A 21067-nucleotide genomic window follows, 5' to 3' on the forward strand; every position below is an offset into this window, starting at 1 on the left:
CCAGGCAAGCACCAAACCACCAATTCCCAATTCAGAGAGCCTCCCCAGGAGGATAACGTGGTTGACAGTATCAAAGGCGGTTGAGATATCAAGGAGGACAAAGAAACATTTCGCCCGTCGTCCTCCCTCAACATTTCCATGCCGCAGTGCAGCCTGAAGCCAATGTCATCCACCACCAAACTTGGTTTTTCCTAATGGGCGTAATGAGCATCTCCTTGAGAGCAAGGGGAACCTTACCCTCCAAGAGAGACCCATTAATTATCGCAGTGGCCCATTCAGTTGTTACAGCTGGCTGCCTTGATTAGCCAGGCCGGGCAAGGGTCAAGGGAGGTGGTGGTGGCACGACAGCAAATCAAGCACTTCGTCTACAATATCTGACATCACAGGCAGAAAATGATTACATTTCATCAGGCAAGGCGGAGCACTGGACGTCTCTGCTTAATCTACTGTTTTCAAAGAGGGAGTAAGATCCCAGTGGATGGCATCCACTTTAGATTTTTAAAATGCAGCAAATTGGTCAGGTGAGATGCTGGTGGGAGGTCAATCACTGTGACCAACTCCAGATAGATCGTGGACTATATGGAAAAGAGGTTGGTAAATCTATTGATAGTATGTAGCAAAAAGTGAATACGGTTCCAATATACTGAGTATAGCCCCTACAGAACTTGAAAAGAAACACTACTCACAAGTAACTCTCGAGTTAACAGGATGGAGTCCTTTCCCCCTTGGTCTCATCAATGAAGAGGCACAAAAATGCACTTTATTCAGAAGGAAAACCACACATGAGATGGGACATTTAATGGCCAGAAGAATAAATTGGCTAAGCCTGGTGTGATCAGAGAAAGCTAATGAAGAATTGCCTAGAGAATTACACAGATGACAAGTGAAGTACTGCTACTATCATTTCCTTCCTCATACAGTGGTGCCTCGCATTACGACGTTAATTCGTTACAGCGAAATCACCGTAGAACGAAAATGTAATGCGAAATTAAAAAGCCCATAGAAACGCATTAAAACCCGATTAATGCGTTCCTAGGGGCTTGAAACTCACTGTCCAGCAAAGATCCTCCATAGTGCAGCCATTTTCGCTGCCTGTGCAGCGAGGAATCCGTCCCAGAAAAGAGCAGGGAGCCATGTTTTTTACCCGGCGGCCATTTTGAAACCACCAATCAGCTGGCCAAAAATCATCGCTTTGCGAGGATCAGTTCCCAAAGCAGGGAACTGATCATCGCAAAGCGAAATTCCCCCATAGGAAACATCGTTTTGCAATTGCTTTTGTGATCGCAAAACCTTCAACGTAAACGATTTCATCGTAAAACGGAGCGCTCGTAATGTGAGGCACCACTGTATATAAATTATGAGGATCAGGAAGTAAGAAGTGGTGTGCCCCCCCAGTAAATTCTGTGCCACTACACATGGTTAGAGCACTTTAAGTCAGGCAAGAGTGTCAAAATCTATATCTGATTTTTGCACATAAAAAGCAAAAAACCACAATTTAAATAGAATCACAAAATAAACATTAAATAGAACTACAAACCTTGAAACAGTCTTTAAAAAGAGAGAAGTAAAATTAGCCCTTGATATTAATGCTAAGAATCAAAAGATTAAATATAAGATTAGAGCAAGAGTCTAATAGGCACATGTACTGAAATCAAGAAAACACAGTCGGTTACATTAGGCCATTTGTTATTTTATTTGTTTTGATGGTGTACCAACTAGATTTGCCAACAGTTGTCCCTTACTACAGTAGCGCTAAAGAAGCATGGCTGAAATCAATAAGGTAAAATTATAATGTTCCTATTTGTAAGAACTGGTCATGGTCATTATCCCTCCTTAGATTTACTCAGATTTACCCAGTATGCTAACTGGGATTTAAGAGTTAAGCATACATAGGATTACAGTCTGGATCATTGTTTAAATTTTATATTGATGCACATATACACCCTGAGTTAAAATGTTTTCTGTGATTATGCCCGGAAGATTTTTGGGGACCAAATGTAGATGAAATATAATTATACAGTATAAACATTGTCAAGTGCATAGCTCACACAATATTGCTATTCACATGAAAGGAGTAGATCACAGAAACTTTGTTCGTGGCTTAACTGACTGGATACTATAAAATGGTTAAAAAAGAAAAGAAAAAGAGTGTCTCACTGTTACAGCTCCAAAGACGTTTAACTTACGTAGGTGAGCCCATATATACGTTCTAATAATTATCCTATGAAGGGATGAATTTTAAACGGAGATGGGAAGGCATACAGAGTAAAATGCCAATGGCTAGAAATATTAGTTGGAAAGAAGCAAAATAAAGAGCCTGAAATAATTTCCACTTGATAGCTAAGGACAAGCTAAGGAAAGGGGAACAAGGGGCTCAAAATACACATCATGGATGTCCTCTCCTTACTTCATGCTCAGTCCTCCAACATACGAGCTTGGTAAGTATTATAGCAAGCTGAAAGGTAGGGTCGAGCATAATTCCAGAAGCAAATAAAAGATGGAAATGAAAAACACAAGTGACAGCTCAGTTCAGCTTAAACCTGGAAGCTTAAAGTACAGGTCACAGTACTTTAAAATGGTCATAGTGTTTCCAGCCCCATGAGCTGATAAGCTACTGAAAGACTTCCCAGTCACTTCATGAAGTGCAAAAGGTCCACACAAAAGCAGTTTCTTAGGGATTCAAGAAGAATCCTGTCATTGTTAGGACATTTATTAAGCTCTATATGGAATACAAATAAAGTAGTAAAGTTTTATAGGCATTAACAATGCTGAGAGGCTATGACACTACTGATTGCAAATCCTCTTTAACATCTCTACCAAAAATTATTTTATCTTGGATAATGCTTCTAGGATTGCCCTTCATACTACAGGTGAAAACTACACAATTTAGTGCTCTCATGGGTCAACACCTCTCTGAACAAAAATGCTAGGATATTAACACTAAGGAAGAACTCTTCATTTCATTCAGGTAGCTTTCCTTAGATTAAAAAATGTATATTTAAAATACCTCACCAACACTGACTTCCCTGTTTGCATTGTGAAGTGGCATAATACATCAAAGGCTATAATGGATGGTGCATTTATACCAAAGCAAATAATTGGTCAATTTATCTCAGTGTAACAAACACTCAAAAAATTTGCAATAAAGTATTTCCTAGCTCACTTGGAGAAGCTAAGGATGGAAACTGGGACTTTCTGCATGCAAAGTAGGTGCACTCCTATTGATCTTCAGTCCATTCCCCTTCTCTCTACTGTACAGAAAAGTCTAGTTTGTATTAAGAGACATTGGTTACATCATATTTTATCTTAACATCATTTAGTCTGTAGAGTTATATTGCTAAAACTGAAAGGGCAGCATGATAGTTTGTGTTTATTTCTATTTATTAACAAACTCTGAAACATTTAATATTAAGACCATCAGTTTTGTGTTAACATTAGAGTTACAGTACAATGTGGCTGGCCAATGTGTATGTTCACTTGTTTTAAACCCTATGAAGCTAGCAGCTCCAGCAGCAGTGGCGATGCTTTCCCAGAGGCTGGCCAACTTCAATAAGACAACATCTGTCAAGGAAGCCATCTCAAGATCTATGTGCTGCAAATAAACTATTTGACTTGGCATCACGGGCATAATGGCCAATTATGCCCTTCTACACAAAGCTTCTGACTCTTGCATTCAGTTGGGGGAGGGAGTGCTTCTAGCAGGTTTAGTTTCCAAATTGTTAAAAGCATATGGTAATTACTGCATCAAATTTTGCTTCTCTTCAAAGTTCCAAGAGTATACTTCTGACTGTACTTCTGGCCTTCATGACCTCTGGGCTCCATAATGAAAAGTCCAAAACTATGCATGTTGGTGTAGGCAGGAAACTATAGGGTGGATCTGGATTTACTTATACTTTGAGAAGCCTGATGAAATCAATTAGTCATGACTAATGCAACTCCATTTATTTCTAAGTACGACTGAGTGTGAATCCAACCATTAAAAACCAAACCTGTTTGGGTTCCATGATATACCACGTGGGCCACTCCAGCTGCCCCTCATCCTTGGATTCCTATTTGTTTTCTTCACTGACACAGAGGTTTCAGGATGCAAAACAAAGCTTTAAAATATATCCAGTGATTAGAAATATTTTTTCTACAGCATCATAATGTTTTTGTTATTTTTAAAACTTTATCTTACTGCTTGTCAGTTCTCTCTGTATAGCACCAGACCAAGGAATCTGTAGCAGTGAGGGATGATAGGAGTAATAGGTCATCAGCATCTGGACAGAAACAGGTTTTCCAGTTCTCATGCAGGGCAACAAAATAACTGTGCAGACATCCCCAGCACGACACCTTCCAGGTGTGTCAAGCCTATTACTCCCAGCATCCTGACCTGCCATGATGTCCAAAGCTGACAGATAGCCCTAAACACCTGGAGGATCTGAGTTAGGGAAAAGCTATAAAGCAAGGCATTATGTACTCCATGAGCTAGATCTGCTTAACATAAGCACAAAGTATGTCATTTTGAAAATAATTGGACTCGAGTCACAACAAACTATATGTGCCAGTGAGATATTCTCACAGGTTACATGGACAGGAAAAGGCTCCCCAGATTTAGCACACATACGAGGTGATTTATTTTTTTAAAAAAAACACCCTATAACTGATAATTGCCAGTCTCATTTATCATGGCACAAGCATTATGAGCAAAGTCAATGCAAGCAGAAAAAGAGTTTTACTACATGTTTAGCCACAAGAACAACTTTTTCCAATTCACCTGAAAAGTGATATTTTGTGAAAAGTAAACAGAAGATTGTGTCAAATGTCAATAAAATGACTAAACTAAGCTTATTATACTTTGGAAATATCATAAGGCAACACTAAAAGACAGTAATGCTAGGAAAAGTGGAAGACAGTAGGAAAAGAGGAAGACCAAATATGAGATGGATTTACTCAATAAAGAAAGCCACAGTCTTGAGTGTGTAAAACCTGGGTGGGGCTATTAATGAAAGCGCCTTTTGGAGATCACTGATTTGTAACATCACCATAAGTTGAAAGCAACTTAACAGCACATAACAACATAATAACGCAGCCAAGCATTTTATTATGTCATAAGAATATTAACTTTCCCCCCCACAAGATATTTTTTGCCTTTTTGCATTAAAAATGAACTTATGACTTTTAAGGAACCCAAAAATAAAACCCACTATTCTTATTATGAACCTTTTATTAGGTGGCTCACATTTCAATATAAATCACACTAAAAAGATTTGTTTTTTTAAAAAAGCTATTTACACTACAGTGCTGACACATTTAAAAGAAAAAAAATCAGTATAAATAAGCTCTATGGAAAAGCCTGGAATTGTCAAAAAGAATTCTGGCTTATCTTACAAAAAATATATGTTAAATGTCAGCTCTATTCTAAAACCTACAACTCATATTTAAAGACTTCTTTATGTTACACCTGCAGTGTTTACAGTGCATCTGGCCCTAAGTGCTTTGATACTTTCACAGTTATGGACAGGCACTGAGGAATGTTACAAAGCTACATAAACTATTTTTTGTAACAGATGTGAGGACAAGTGGTAAACCTGCCTCACGAAATTTAAGCATCTTTACATTATTACATCATTATGTTTATAAAGAATTTAAAAACATACATACAACAACTTTAACACAAAAAGTCATCTTCTTTGCCATGCAGACTTGGATATGCTGAACTGCTCTGTCTTGTGTCCTCTAGGTTCACATAACCTCCTGGGCACAAGCTGTCCTGTAAGTCTTTGTCATCAGCTTCAAATTCAGAGTCCATTTCAAACTTAGATCCTGCCAACTGACCATGATCCAGCTTTGCTTTAATATCCCGATATTCCATAGCATTGGGTATCACTGTCTTTTGAGGAAGATTAATAGTAATCTGTTCTTGTTTAATTTGGAGAGATGTCACAGGTTCATGTAGTGTATCGGAAAAATCCTGTTTCACAAGTTTAGTCTGCATGCTGTCTACAAATTTGGTGTCTTCAGTGGCATTTGTGTTTGCAGTATGGATTATATTATCAATCTGAAGTCCTATTACAGAAGATGCAGGATTTGTTGGTGCGTCTTTGTCACCAATGGTTTGATTTTCTCCCTCTGAATGATAAAGCTTGAGTCGAACATGCCAAGCCAAACTACACACAGCTGAAACAGTCTTAAATTGATGTACAACATTCCTTGGGATAAAATAAATATCATTCTCATACAACTGAATTCTGGCATATCGAATGCCTTCCCTTCGGAGCTGGTTAAGTTTTGCATCATCAACCCACTGGACGCACTAGAAGGAAAAAGTAGGGAAGTTAAGGACATTGTCTAAGTATGGCAACTCTATCAAATTCTTAATACAGTGGTGCCTCGCTTGATGAGGATAATCCATTCCGTTCAAATCGCTGTTAAGCAAAATCCTCGTCAAGCGAAATGAAAAAGCCAACTGAAACGCATTGAAAACCGCTCAATGCATTCCAATGGGCGAAATACCTCAGCGTCTAGCGAAGATCCTCCATAGGGCAGCCATTTTCTGGTGCCTGTGGTGCGAGGAATCCGTCCTAAGCACAGCGGGGAGCCATTTTAAACAGTGGGCGGCCATTTTGAAACCCAATGATCAGCTGTTTTCTGACTGTCATAAAGCGAAAAATCAGTTCCTGAAGCAGGGAACCGATCATCGTGAAGCGATTTTTTCCATTTAAAACATTGCTTTGCAATCGCAAAAGCAATCGCAAAAACTTCATCGTTAAGCGATTTCCTCATCTAACGAGGTAATTGTCAAGTAGGGCACCACTGTATGCCAAAACAGTCAAACCCTCAGTATGTGAAAACAGTTACCTGTGAAAGTGGGGGTTCATGCAGATCCAGTTGCAGTCGTTGAACTACCTCTAAAAAATCTTCTGCATGAAAGCAAATAACATCTTTGGTTATACGAGGTTGTTCAGGCCTGTATGAGGGTGAAAAAAAGCTGTATTGCTATCAGGGTTATTACAAAAAAAATGGTTGCTTTCTGAATCTTTCTTTGTACACACAAAATAAAGCACTAAAATACTTGATGTTATTTTTTTTCCAGTCTGTACGAGTGCCAAGTGAAATACTAAGAGTAACTGAAATTGTTGTCATTTCTGTAGAAAACAACAGCTCACAGTGGATTTGTATGAGAAAACCAAACCTGTACACCAGTGTAGGGTAGCAGAAGAGTGATAGACTAGGATTCAAGTGATCTGGGTTCAAATTTCCATTCAGCTGTGGAAACTCATTGGATTTTTGCACTGATAAAAACACTCTTTAAAATCTCATATACTTTGAACATACTACTAGGGTTGCCATGCGTTCAAACCAGCTTGGCATCATATAAAATAGCACATTACACATACTTTGTATGAAATACACACTTTTTTATATGCCTACAACCAGAAAGCCTAATAAGCATATAAACCAGACCTGGGCAAAGTGCGGCCCAAGGGCCACATATGGCCCGCGAGCCACTCCTGTCTGGCCTGTGGACAGTTTTGAACATCAAAATCATTTATAGCTTTTTGTCTAAAGTTGATCAGTTGCTTATCTTTAACATACCACAAAAAACTTCTTTAGTATTTGTGAAGATTAACAAGTTTAAAATAAAAACAATCATAACATCACTGTTTCACTTTATTTTTAAGTAAAGTTGGTTTGGCCCCCGAATACAGTTCAGATTTTTCATGTGCCCCCCCCCATAGAAATTAATTGCCGACCCCTGAACAGTAACTAAAAGTATGAATGCTTTCTGTTGTTACATGATGTGCTAAATAAAAGTTTACAAATCGAACTTCAGCAATAAGAAGAGAAAACTCAAGTTTCCCTATACATTATGTTGGTAATTCATTATTACTGCGAAGATGCCCGTCCAACTGCCACTGTTAGAAACTATATTAATAAAGTCACTGAGTTGGATCCTAATTCAGGCATGTGTGATGGAGTTAGTGGAAGCAGACTTTACCACACCTATTTCCCTATGGGAGCCCCACAGAGATCCTACAGTCAAGGTCAAGATATCCTGCTGAACAGGGCAAGCCGTGATGCTGGGGAGGGGGGGGGTTAACAAGAAGGAGCTGATTACCCAAAACTGAGTGGAGACCATCCTTATCACTTCACCTCTTATGCCAAAGCTGTCCTCATTCAGCAGACTCCTCTGACCCTCTGTGACATTTTCAGGGGGGTGGATGTGCTATCACAGGAAGAAAGGGGTAGAAGAGTCTGCTTCTCCCAACTTAGTTTTACGAATCTAAATTTTGATCCAGTCTATAAAGAGGTACCAAAAAAGCAATGAATGTACACACATTTGGAGGTGGAGGAGGGACGAAATGCAGAGACTGATAAAACTCAAGCAAGACATTAATCACCCAGTGTACTAGAGTACTTATTCTTCTCTGAAAAGTCTTATCTTACTAAAGAAAACTGGGCTCCTTATTCCCTACATAACAGAATTTGGAAGCATAAAAAGAAACTATTCTTAAGCTGTCAAGTAAGTCTTGTACTCAGGTGCTTTCAAAAACAGTGGCATTCTCCTATAACAAATGCTGCAAGCCACATATGATTACCAATCACATAAAAGGCCTATACTGACCTTATTTTTCTACAGAAAAACCAACTATAATCAGAACCAACTAGAACTCATTCCTTAAATACATTGTTTATTTTGCTTTTCTATACCAATCTATGAGATCTTTCTTGCTTCACTCATATCAATGCAGAATTTAAAACTGGATGTATATGAAATATAGGTAAAATTAAAAACAAATAAAAACGTTAAGAGTATGTTTGACCAGAAGTGGGCTACTTCAATGGCATTCTCAGCTATTTGCTAAATCTTCTTTTGTACATGTGGTATGGCATAAATTTAATGCACATCTATGGGGTACCCAGTATGGTGTAGTGCAGTGGTTCTTAACCTTTGTTACTCAGGTGTTTTTGAACTGCAACTCCCAGAAACCCCAGCCAGCAGAGCTGATGGTGAAGGCCTCTGGGAGTTGCAGTCCAAAAACATCTGAGTAACAAAGGTTACGAACCAGTGGTGTAGCGGATAGAGGGATGGACTAGGACTCTGGAGAGCAGGGTTTGAATCCCCACTTGGCCACAGAAACTTACTGAGGGAGTAGAACTGGTAAAACTATACCTTAAGTGTGTAATTTACCTTGAAAGCCTTAAGTCAGTTCCTATTTGATGGCACATAACTATACAAATCTATACAGTACGTCTCAGTGCAAGTCTAAACATACTCAACACAGTACAATGTTTGAAATCTGATATAGTTGTAGGAAAAATTACAAAAGTTAAACAAATATTCACATTTATTTTTAATGGATCTCAGCTAAATAAAAATATGTTATTTAGTCTGCTCTTTTCAGCTTTACCTCATAGCTGTACAAACTAAGCAAAACTGTACAACAGGGGTAGCAGGGCTCAATGTGATAATTTGCTTCAGCCCATTTTTTACACAAGGCAAAGCTCTGTCAATAGCAGGCAAGCAAAAGCAACTGTCATAATGGCTTCTTAATCATTAATTTTCATTTTGCAATTTTCAGTGAACTGTGTAAAATATGGAGAACTCCAAAACAAAAAGTCAGCCAATACAGTAAGTTGAACTGATTTCAAATATAGATTAGTCCATAATTGGACACTGAAAGAAACCATCAACTTAGAAATCCTTCCTGGTTCCGTTCTGTCTGACTGGATGAAAGCTAAATGTTCAACTAGATCAGTATCAAATCACATCTTATCCGATGTGTTAACACAGCTTTGACAAGTTATGTACAGACACAGAGTATGAGCCACTCCCTGCACACACACAAAAAAGTGGGATGATAGCAACCAACACTGCCATTCACACAGCTATGACATAATATGAGATAATGTTTGTAAAAAATTATTTTATAAGCAAATTTCACCTGTATAGGGTTTTCTTCCTGGACACATACTAGGATGAATGCAAAATACACATAATAGTAAATATTTTAGAAATACAGGTCTCATATTAATTTTACAGCAACCCTTTCCCTAAAGTTCCCTAAAGTGCCCCCCATAGGGTAAGGAATATATATATATATATATATATATATATATATATATATATATATATATATATATATATATATATATATATATATATATATATATATATATATATATATATATATATATATATATATATATATATATATATATATATATATATATATATATCTCTTACCTTGTCAGAAAATCTACAAATGAAACGCATCATTTTCAAATACTTTTCTAAGCATATCAAATTTCTCATTCTTGGCTTTGCTACTTAGTACAAAAATTCTTAAATAAATATTATTGCTCCATGAAATTAATTGCATGAATATCTTTAGCTATTTTGACTTCCTACATTAAAATAGGCAACACAGGGGCAAGTTGTGTTGGGTATTGTTTGGCCTCTTCTCTTTTGCCAGCTCTGGACCAGAAGTTATGTACTAAGCATGTACTAGCAGAAATAAGTGTCACCACTCTCTCAATTTTGTTAAGGTATTTTTTCAGATATTAACCATGCACAATCTGAGAAATACATACCACTCTCCACAATGTACTGCTTTTAATACTCCCACAGCAGCTGTAGTCTGTCGTTCAAACCCTTGTCCTATGTGATCTGCATGGGCTCGTGTCCTGTCTTCGAAGAGCATTTCACGAGGTTCACTAGTACGAGGTAGGTACTGCAGGTTTTTTATTTCATTGGTAGTTCTGTTAAAAAGAGAAAGACCCATAGAGAATATAGTTTTGTCAAATTTTTCATTAAAAACAGTTTTGCAATTCCATTAGGAAGCAATTACACATGCGATGTAGAAGTACTTTCAGGTGTACACGGTGCTGTTCTGGAATGACTATGCAATAATTAAAAAATAAACTATTCTACAGCGGTGCCTCGACTTACGAACGCCCCTAGCTGTAAACATTTTGACTCTGCTTGCAAAAATTTGCTTAAACTTGTGAGTGGAGCTTCAACATAAGAAAAGAAAAAGGCAGGGGGGAAAGGTGGGAAATTCAAACCATTGGTGGCGAAAAGCACTTTTGCCCCAATGGTTAGGAAAAGGGAGGCTCAGCCTCCTGGGCTTCCACCGCCACTGGACCATCCCAGCCATGCTCAGCCTCCCAGGCTTCCACCGCTGCTGTGACTGCCACCGGTGGGAGGCCTCCCGGGCTTCCGCTGCCCAGCATGGGGCATCCACCACCATCGGCGGCGGCTGCTGCGCAATGTGGCTGCTCCATCCTCCAGTGAGCCCCTCAGACTAGCAGCCGATGAAGATGACTCCTCAGTCCCCACTGCTGCCCGGTGTGAACACCACTTGGGAACGTGATGCGGCACCTTCAAGATGCTCGGCAAAAGTGAGTCCCCCGTGCCCACCAGCCCTGCACGCAGGGAGGACAGGCGCCACTGCCAAACTTTGCCCTATTGCCGGAGGAGGGAGGGAAGGCTGGCCGGGGCGGTGGTCTGCCAGACGCAGACGCAGATTGCAGCCTGGCCAACTTTCGCCAGCCCTCTGGGGAAAGCGGGTGCCACAGAAGGAATGTGTCGGGGCTGGCTGGGGCTCCCAGGCGCGCTCCGCTTCTCTCGGCTCCGGGGCGCCTAGGTTCCCAGTGCTGTGCACGCCAGAGTGCCCAGCGACCCAGGGGAAGGGCTCTTGCCGCCGTGAGATGGAGGCGGTGGAGAGGACGGGGCCTTGCTCCTGGCCCACTCAGCCACCTGTGTGTGCATCCCCACAGGACTTCCTCTCTGGACAGAGGCCAGCCTTACCCCTCCTGGACAGTGAGGTAATGGGCGGACTCCTGGAGGCCTCCCAGCAACGGCAGTAGAAGCCTGTGAGGCCTCCCGGAGGCGGCGGTCACAGCGGCGGCGGAGCCCGGGCTGGGTGGCGGCAGTAGAGGTAAGGTGCTTTTTGCTTTTTACTGGTTTGGGTGGCTTTTGCAAGGTGGGATTGGGCTGGTGGGGTTATGTTTATGTTTATATTTGGATTTGGGTTGTTTTTTTTGTAGCCCCAGTGGCTTGTAGTGTTTTATTTTTAGGTTTTTTTCTTGAAATGCTGGAACAGATTAATCCAGTTCCCATGTATTTCAATGGGAAATGGTGCTTCGACTTATAAGCATTTCCACTTATGAACATCTTCTGGGACGGATTAAATTTGTAAGTCAAGCCACCACTTACATGGAAATTTTCTCATTTCACCTTTTTCAGCTACCACATGAATATTCGATAGTATGTTTCACTTTTACCCAGGATATATAATTGTGACAAACTGTAGTTCTAAGTATTAAATAAAGCTCTTGCCTCGTTGTCAACGTATGATCACTAAGACAAGTGCTCCAAACTTTACGATAACATGTCTACCGGACCATTTTAAAAGACTGCAGAAATACAAAGCTAGAGACATTTATACAAGCATATCAGTAAATGTGTTTTAAATGTGAAATTAGAGCTTGGACTCCATAGATTTACTATACACCAGAATCCATTATTTATTGTAAAAACAGATCAGATCAAAAGCTACATTATTTGAGAGCACCTCCCTCAACCACATTTCACTGCAGACCACATCATGTCCGGAAGGGACCATTCTAGGCCGGGAGGGAGAGAGGCAGAATAGCTCCAGGTGTTCCTGGAGGAAATGAGCTGCTCTGATCCATTCCAGTTTGGGGTTCAGGATGCAGCCTGGTATTGAGACAGCCCTTGTTACACTGCCCAATTATATTTTAAGGGAAGCTGATGGGGGAAAGAAATGACCCTGTTAGTTGTCGTTGATATTTCAGCAGCTTTTGATACAAGAGTATCTTCCTGGACAGACTATCAGCACTAGGGATCAGAAGGCTGGTTCTTAGCTAGTTCTGATCCACAACAGATGTGTTCAAAGAATCCAGCTTGAGAAGATGCTATAACCCATGTGGAGCCTCATTTGTGGGGTTATTCAGGGACTGTCCATCTCCCCAATGCTTTTTAACGTCTACGTAAGGCCATTGGGAGAGATCATTTGGAGTTTTGGGTTCCACTCATGACATGCAACTCTATCTCTCCTTTACATCCTCTGCAGTAGATGCTGTCTTGGTGCTGGAGCATTGTTTGGCCTCAATACTGGAATGGTCTAGGGTTAATAGGCTGAAATAGAACATGGACAAGATGGAGGACTTGTTGGCTGGAGGGGGGCAGACAGGTTGGGGGATTTTCTCCCTAAATTGGATGAATTTACCCTTCCTCTTAGGAACCCAGTGCATGGTCTGGGGGTGATCTTAGACCCAGCCCTTTCTTGGGAACATCAAATAGCGGATGTGGTTAGCCTAGCCTTCAATTAGCTTTGGCTGATTGTCCAACTACATACTTTCGTTGATTGGGGGGTGTGACGGAAGCCTACCCAGCAACATCAAGGAGAACATAATTGGCTGAAAAGAGAACCAATCCAGAGACAACAAGAGACATTTAAAACAAGAGAGGAAAGGTTTAGTCAGTTAACAATGAGTTACAGCGAAGCACTTAGAGTGTATCTCACAACAGGATTGTGGGTTCCCAGGGAGCTATTTATTATAATTACTTTGTATGATAGAGCTAGTTCTAGCATGGAAGGTTACTTCTTTTTAACATGTGAAACATCAAGTTTATGATAGTGCCTTGTAACTGCTATGCTTACTAAATAAAGAATTATATTTTATGTTTCACTTTAAAACTGCTTGGCTCTTATGATTGGGGCTTAAGGAAAGCCAAGGAGGGAAGGCAAGACAGGCCAAGAAGTGATTAGCCAGGTAGGGCTGGCCACAGGGGGTCACTGATTCAGTGGTGCCTCGCTTAGCGATGTTAATCGGTGCAGCAAAAATCGCTGCTAAGCGATTTCATCGCTAAGCGATTTTAAAAAGCCCATAGAAACGCATTAAAACGTGTTTAATGCGTTCCTATGGACTTAAAAATTAACCTTATGCGAAAATCCTCCATTGCGGCAGCCATTTTCGGTGCCTCTAAAGCGAGGCAAAACAGCGGGCGGCCATATTGTTTACCCGGCAGCCATTTTGGAACCACCGATCAGCTGGCCGAAAATGGGGGCTTTGTGATGATTGCTTCCCTGCGATCATCGCAAAGTGAAATTTCCCCATAGGGGCCATCGCAAAGCGATTGCTCTTGCGATGGCAAAAAGTCCCTCGCAAAGTGATTTCATTGCTATACGGAGCGATCACTATGCAAGGCGCCACTGTATATTGATCTCAAAGATCAACTATTTATTTTTATAAATATGTGGGGTGCTCCTTGAAGCTGACTCAGAGACTGCAACAGGTACAGAATGCAGCAGCCAGGTTAATCACTGGGGTTGCAAAGTCTGGCCATATCTCACCAGTGCTGGCTCAGCTGCACTGGCCTTTCTGAGACAGATCCAAGGTGTTGGTACTATCATATAAAGCATTTGGGCCCCTGTTTTCTCTTGGAGCACCTCCCCCCAAAGAACATCAGCCCATGCCACCTGATCCACCCAGGATGGTCTTCTATGGGTAGCCACTCCAAGGGAAGTGAAGGTTTCCACAAGGAAATTCTCGATAGTGGCCCCACATCTTTGGAACAGTGTCCAAGCAGAGAGCCACCAGGACCCCTCTCTCTGCCAAGCTTCTAGAAATTATTAAAGACCATTTTCTTTGAAGAAGCCTTTAGAGACATTCTCCCCTGCATTAATTATGAGCACTGTTGTACCTTGTCTGTCATCACTGTGGTTTGTTGGATTTTGTCAATTCTGAGGTTTAGTCCGTTCTGACTGTGGTAGCAAGGAGGTTTATTTGGGTTAGTAGTTAAGTAGGAGGGCTATTTACATGATTATTAACTGCCTAGAGTAGTCAGCTGATATTTAAACTAACAAATACGGGGGTAAAATATTGCCCCCAACTCCACTGGGATTAACCACCCTGCATCTAAGGAGAAAACATGGCATGCATGACCATGACACAACCATGGACGTCCAAATGAAGACCTTAGTATTTAATAATAATTGCTGACTGTTTAAGCAATGAACAATTACTCAAGAAGCATTTGGGAAAAACAAAGCAAGGATTAGAAAAAGTCACACCAACCTACCCAAATATTAAAATCATCCTCAGAACCCCTTATTGAGTCTACCTACCTCTGGAAACAAATCACTGCGAATAGGAACTGTAATGCTCAACTGTAATATTTAGAGATGGACACAAACAAAATATGAATTGCAAAAATAATTAAGAATTGCTTTGTCAATTCGTATTTATCCAAAGCAACAGCCCTGATGAATACATTTGACAAATTAATGATTTTGATTTGTGGATTCATTAGGCTATAAAACACTGCCACCCTCAGCAGCTAGAGACACAAAAATTATAGAGAAGCTTCCCCTGACTCTCTTCTACAGGCCCTGCAAGTATTGTCAAGTTTGGGCTTCAGACATCTGAATTATACACCCGTAACGTGTGTCGTCCCCCCCAGGAAAGTACCCTTTAGCAGCTAGATTGGGGAAAATTCCAGCAATGCTAAAGGCACTTTCTTGGAGGTAATGTCCAAATCCAATCTTCACCAAACTTGGAGGGATTATAGAGGAGAATCTGGAGAGGTTTATCTGCAATTCTGGTGCCTCTAGGTACCTGGAGGAAGCTTTCCTGGGAAGGGAGTCTCTTTGTGGATGTATACCTTAGATGTCTGAAACTCAAACTTCACCAAATACGCAAGGACTGTAGAGGAGCGTCAGCGAAAGTTTCTCTACAGTTTTTGTGTCTCTAGGTGCCTGGGAGGCCGTTTTATAGGGCTTTAAAGTCAAGATGAGTTATTTATCAATTCACAAAAAAACCCTCATACATTTGTAATTTGTTGTGTGAGACAGATGGCAAGAGGGGTACCCCACTCGCTGAAGAGCTGACCCTCGTCAACCGCAAAGAAAAAAAAACCCAGGCCTGCAAGATCCATGGACAGGAGTATGAGAGCGATTGAGAGTCCCTTGGGAAGAGTCTGATTATAGAAGGAGATCACAAATTCCTTAGGAGAGCCAAGATACCGATGGAAGGATTGAGTGGGAAGACGGCGTGGACGAGGAGACTGTGTCCCTGTTGGATGACCCAATGGGGCAGACCATAAGAGACTGGGTCCCTCCCGTTTCACTGGGACCTTGGAAAAATAGTTTTGGAAACCCATTCCTGTTTAAAGAATGGAGACCCCTTCTGGACCCATTGGCAGAAGGAGACAGAAATCATCAACACATTCAGGACACTGGTTTATTGTTAAATGCACCAATAAATATTTTACCTGTTTCTAAGCAACAAAAAACATCTGATTTCCTTGAGTCAAAGACGGAGCCAAAGGTCGGACCCTCACATGTTGACATTGACAAATTACAAATCATGATGAATTGCCATTTTTAAAATTCATGCCCATCTCTAGTAATAATCTATCCACCATGATGCTTTTTTGTCCCCAGGTGAAGAGATTTTTACTTATTACATATATTCAGAGAGTTTCTGTCTTTTTAATTTGATGTTATGATTATTGACTGTTCTGCTAGATAAATTATAAATTCATTGTTTTGTTATCATATTACATTTGTAACTATAGTAACCTGTCCTTAATTTTTTCTGAACAAAGGAGAAGAATATCTAAGAGCTGTAATAAATGTTTTACTAAATCTGAAATTCCACATACCGCTTCCTTTTGAAAGGTGACTTTGGCATATCTGCCACAGGAATCATCTGTTCTCCAGGACGCACCCACATGATGGGACCATCATCACTATCTTTTCGACTCTCTAGTTTCAAACTAGAAAGTGTTCCCCATGGCAATGTACACTAAAAAGAAATATTCGTTTAAAAAAACTGAACTAATTTTCTGAACAGCACTTAAGACTTTTTAATTACTTCACAAAACAGAAAATAAAATCTGTTAAACTTCAAAACAGTGCCAGCTGGTTTTTAAACTAGGGGTGGAGAATTCCATCAACCACAGAGGATTGCAAGGTTACTCTAACATGCCTATTTCTGTAAGAATGCAAGTGACCATATGGTGTGTCTGCTTAAGCATAAGAATATTGGTATTTCTAGTGTTTGGAAATTTGCACTAGACTTCATCTAAAATTAACAACTGCAAACATGAAAAAATAGATCCAGAATCATAAGTGTTTAATACAAGCTCAATGAACAATACAAATTACTTGTACTTATGTCTTATATTTGTATCTGATCAGTTAAATATTTTGGTCATTAATCTGATTTTGAATCTGATTTCTAAAATTAGACTGCAATATTATTTTAAACAAAGCCAAATGTCTTCTCTATTTTCTTTCCTTCTTACTTTTAAGAAAGGTGACTCTTCCAGCATATCAAGGAATTCCGGAAAGTAGTCCCCCACTTCCTCATCCACTGCCCCAACCAAGCTGATTTGTCTCATAGGGCCAGCTCTGTATGTCCCATGGGAATACGTTCTTTTTACCTGAAACCAAATTATTTATAGTAAGTTCCGTTATGTTATAATGAGAATAATTTACAAAGATATATTATATTAAATTAAAATTATTCACAGTACTGCTAACTCACAAAACCTGAAATTATGACTACATACAATGTGGTTGCATACAACGGTAGCTTTATTCTTTCAATGTATATTTAAATAATGAAAGTAACAAAATAAATGTACTACAAATAGAAGTGACAAGAAAATAACATTGTACAGTTAAATGTGTATAAAACTGTAATATTTTAATGATGCTGCAACCAAACTCAAAAAAAGGAAAATATCTGACCTTTAGTTTTATTCTCAGGAACAAACAGAAGCAGAGGAATAGAGAATAACTCTCATGTTGTCAGACAGTTTATTTCAAGAAAAAGGAAAAGGAAGAAAGAGGAAGAGTGTATTCACACTACAAAATATATATTTGACATTTGATTACAAGATTAGAGGGGGCTTGTATAAATGATTAAGAAGAAACTGAGATTTTATATGAACTAAATTATCCTTTTCCTGTTACAACCCAAAGGCAGAAAATCTTATTTCTTCCAATTCCATGTTAAATTCTCAAGATTTCTTTCCCAGTGGTGCTCTGCAGAAAGAGATCAAGTTGACACTACACTAAAAAAAAGTAATAATAATAACTGATATGTATACTCCTTCAGCAAGCATTTCTTTTGATTAACGAAGCCATACAGTCACATCTGCCCAATCCAAGGCCTGTGGTGTGTTGGGCAAAGTGTATCTGTCAACTTTTTTGCAGCCTTCTCTATTTCCTAGCAAAAGAAGAAGAAAACGGAATTCTATGTAGCTGCTATAGGGACGTGGTGGCACTACGGGTTAAACCGCAAAGCCTCTGGGCTTGCAGGGTCAAAAGATTAGCAGTTTGAATTCATGCGGCGGAGTGAGCTCCCGTCGCTTGTCCCAGCTCTTGCCAACCTAGCAGTTCAAAAGCATGTAAAAATGTAAGTAGATAAATAGGTACCACCATGGTGGGAAGGTAAGAGCTCTCCGTGTCTAGTTGCGCTGGCCACATGACCACAGAAACTGTCTACAAACAAACGCTGGCTCTATGGCATGGAAACGGGGACGAACACTGCCCCCTAGAGTCGGACACGACTGGACATTTGTCAAGGGGAACCTTTACGTTTTTATGTAGCTGCTGAAAGTCTCCATGAACTGCAAATTCATATCTGAAACAGGTCAGAACCACTACAACCCACACTTCAAATGCCCTATTTTTCAAAACTGGAAGTGCCACGAGGAAGTATCCCTGGAGTCTTATACATAATTTGCCCAGAGCCCTTCCAAAAGTACCACAGAAAGAATCAACTCCACCTGAGTCCTGCAAGCCCAAAAAGTTGATGTGCTAAATTTAGGTACAATAAGCTTGATTATTCTCTTCCTTCCAGAGCTAATACTAGCCCTGAAAAGGAGATTAACACTGAGTCGTAAATTATAATGATTCTGGGAAAGTTGTACAGTAGCCAATTCAAGTCTCTATGCATTGACTTTAGAACAAAGCTGTCAAAGGATCTTCACTTTTGTTCTTCTTTTATGAATTCAAGTAAACCTTAGAATTAGAAAACACATTCTTTTAAAAAAGAGACAATTCATTTATAAAAGGCTGTAATCTGATTTATCCACTTGTTAAAGAAAGTCAGTAAAACATGTTAAAAGGAATTATATACATGTATATAATGTCAAGAATCTGTCCTTCACAACTCACAACTTCTTGGCAACATATATTGTTGCTTAAAAATCTTAGCAGCAGGGCATATTAAAATTGATGATTTAAAAAAATCAAAACTCTGATTTTTTATTTAATCATTTTTTTAAAAAATTTAATTGGTTCTTTAATTTTAATCAAATTTAGTTTAATGAAATGGAGAAAAAATCTATCTAAACATAGTTTTCTATTTAAGTTTAAGATACATTATAGTTCCTAGGTAATTCAGCATGAAATAGAGCTTAGTTATGTACCATGAGGCTGTATATTCATGCAATCTTTACATTTTTGGTAAATTAATTTAAAATAAAAATTTAAAAGTAACAATATACCAGCAATAGCAAACCATCTATTCTTTTATGACATTAGTATTTTGTAAAAGGAACATACATACAAGTATTTATTTTCCAATATAGTAACTGGAAAATGTAAGAAAATCATTTTGGTAAAAAGTTACTCTAACAGTGACACACCTTCACAGATCTCCAATTTGCCAACAACTGAATATCCCAACCTGCATGGTAAGTGTGTTTATACGTGACTGGATATATAGGGACAGTTTACGGTAAGAACTACATTCAAAACAGCATTTCATGAAAAAACAAAACAGAATTTTAATTTCCAAAGAACTGCCATGTAAAACTGTTGCAACAAAAATAACAAAGTCTGGTGGAACTCTACAGATTAACAACTTTTATTTGGCATAGGCTTGTACAGAATGCAGCCTACTTCTTCAGATAACAATTTAACTTGTGCCAAATAAAACCTATAATTGTAATCTATAAAGTGCCACAAAACTCTGACAATTTAATTCTACATAACTTGGCACAAGTATTGAACAAAACTAAAACAGCCAAACTACATTTGTGGGAATTAGGAAGAAGAGCCATTTCATCAACTTGATCAAAATACAAGTTCTACTATGGTCCTCTTTACCAGGAATTGTTTTTCATTCCCACCAATCTTATAATAACAAGTATTAAATACTAATATCAACATTCACTTTCCCTCTCTTTGCTCTCTATTTTGTTTTAAGCCACTGAAATCAAGGGGAGCCATGTGGTCCAAACAAAGCAAATAAAAATCTAAGAATAGGCGTTTACAGACTCCTTAAAAATCATCATACAATATACATCATACAATATGCAAGCTTTTGTGGATTAAAAACACCACTTCATCGGGCTTGTACCAGTGTGAAGAAATTAAAGTCCAGAAGTTCATGGCAAGATGGATTTTCCCAGGATTTCTTCACAGTGGTACAAGCCCAATGAAGTGGTGTTTTTATCCACAAAAGCTTGCATACTGTATGATGCATATTGTACTATGCATATTGTATGATTATTTTTATTGGTCTGTAAAAGTACTGCCTATTCTTGCATTTGTATTTTAATTTGTTTTAGGCCATACTCTTATGGGCAGGAACTGTATCGTTTTATTTACTGCATGTAAGCCATTATCAAGAGGCATGTTTAGTATGAAGAGCAGAAGTGCTTTAAATACTGTAAATGAAATGAATAAATTAAGTATGAGATTATTAAATTCCTCTCAGTGTCACAAGATATACAGGAAAACACCATACTGTATTTTATAAAGGCTATTTATACTGGGCTATATGAAAGTGCATTTAGGAGATACAAATTAAGTACAGTGGTGCCTCGCATTACAACGTTAATTCATTCCAGCGAAATCGCTGTCCTACGAAAACGTCGTAATGCGAAATTAAAAAGCCCATAGAAATGCATTAAAACCCGATTAATGCGTTTCTAGGGGCTTGAAACTCACTGTCCAGCGAAGATCCTCCATATCACAACCGTTTTCGCTGCCTGTGCAGCGAGGAATCCGTCCCAGAAAAGAGCGGG

At 39.2% G+C, this 21067-nt stretch overlaps 1 protein-coding gene across 2 annotated transcripts in view; it reads right to left on the reverse strand.

The window, feature by feature from the left end:
* Positions 1-1669: 1669 nt before the first annotated feature.
* Positions 1670-21067, reverse strand: part of RSBN1L (round spermatid basic protein 1 like) — a 57852-nt gene continuing 38454 nt past the window's right edge. For both annotated transcript variants that reach the window (XM_020789990.3, XM_020789989.3), the window contains 5 exons: positions 17327-17464; positions 16682-16824; positions 10579-10746; positions 6841-6949; positions 1670-6295 (listed from right to left, as the gene is read on the reverse strand). In XM_020789990.3, coding sequence (XP_020645649.3) covers positions 5651-6295; positions 6841-6949; positions 10579-10746; positions 16682-16824; positions 17327-17464 — 1203 coding nt within the window. In that variant the 3' untranslated portion in view covers positions 1670-5650. The remainder of the gene's footprint in view (positions 6296-6840; positions 6950-10578; positions 10747-16681; positions 16825-17326; positions 17465-21067) is intronic.

Source organism: Pogona vitticeps, chromosome 5, assembly GCF_051106095.1.
Source record: "Pogona vitticeps strain Pit_001003342236 chromosome 5, PviZW2.1, whole genome shotgun sequence".
Taxonomy (NCBI): Eukaryota; Metazoa; Chordata; class Lepidosauria; order Squamata; family Agamidae; genus Pogona; species Pogona vitticeps.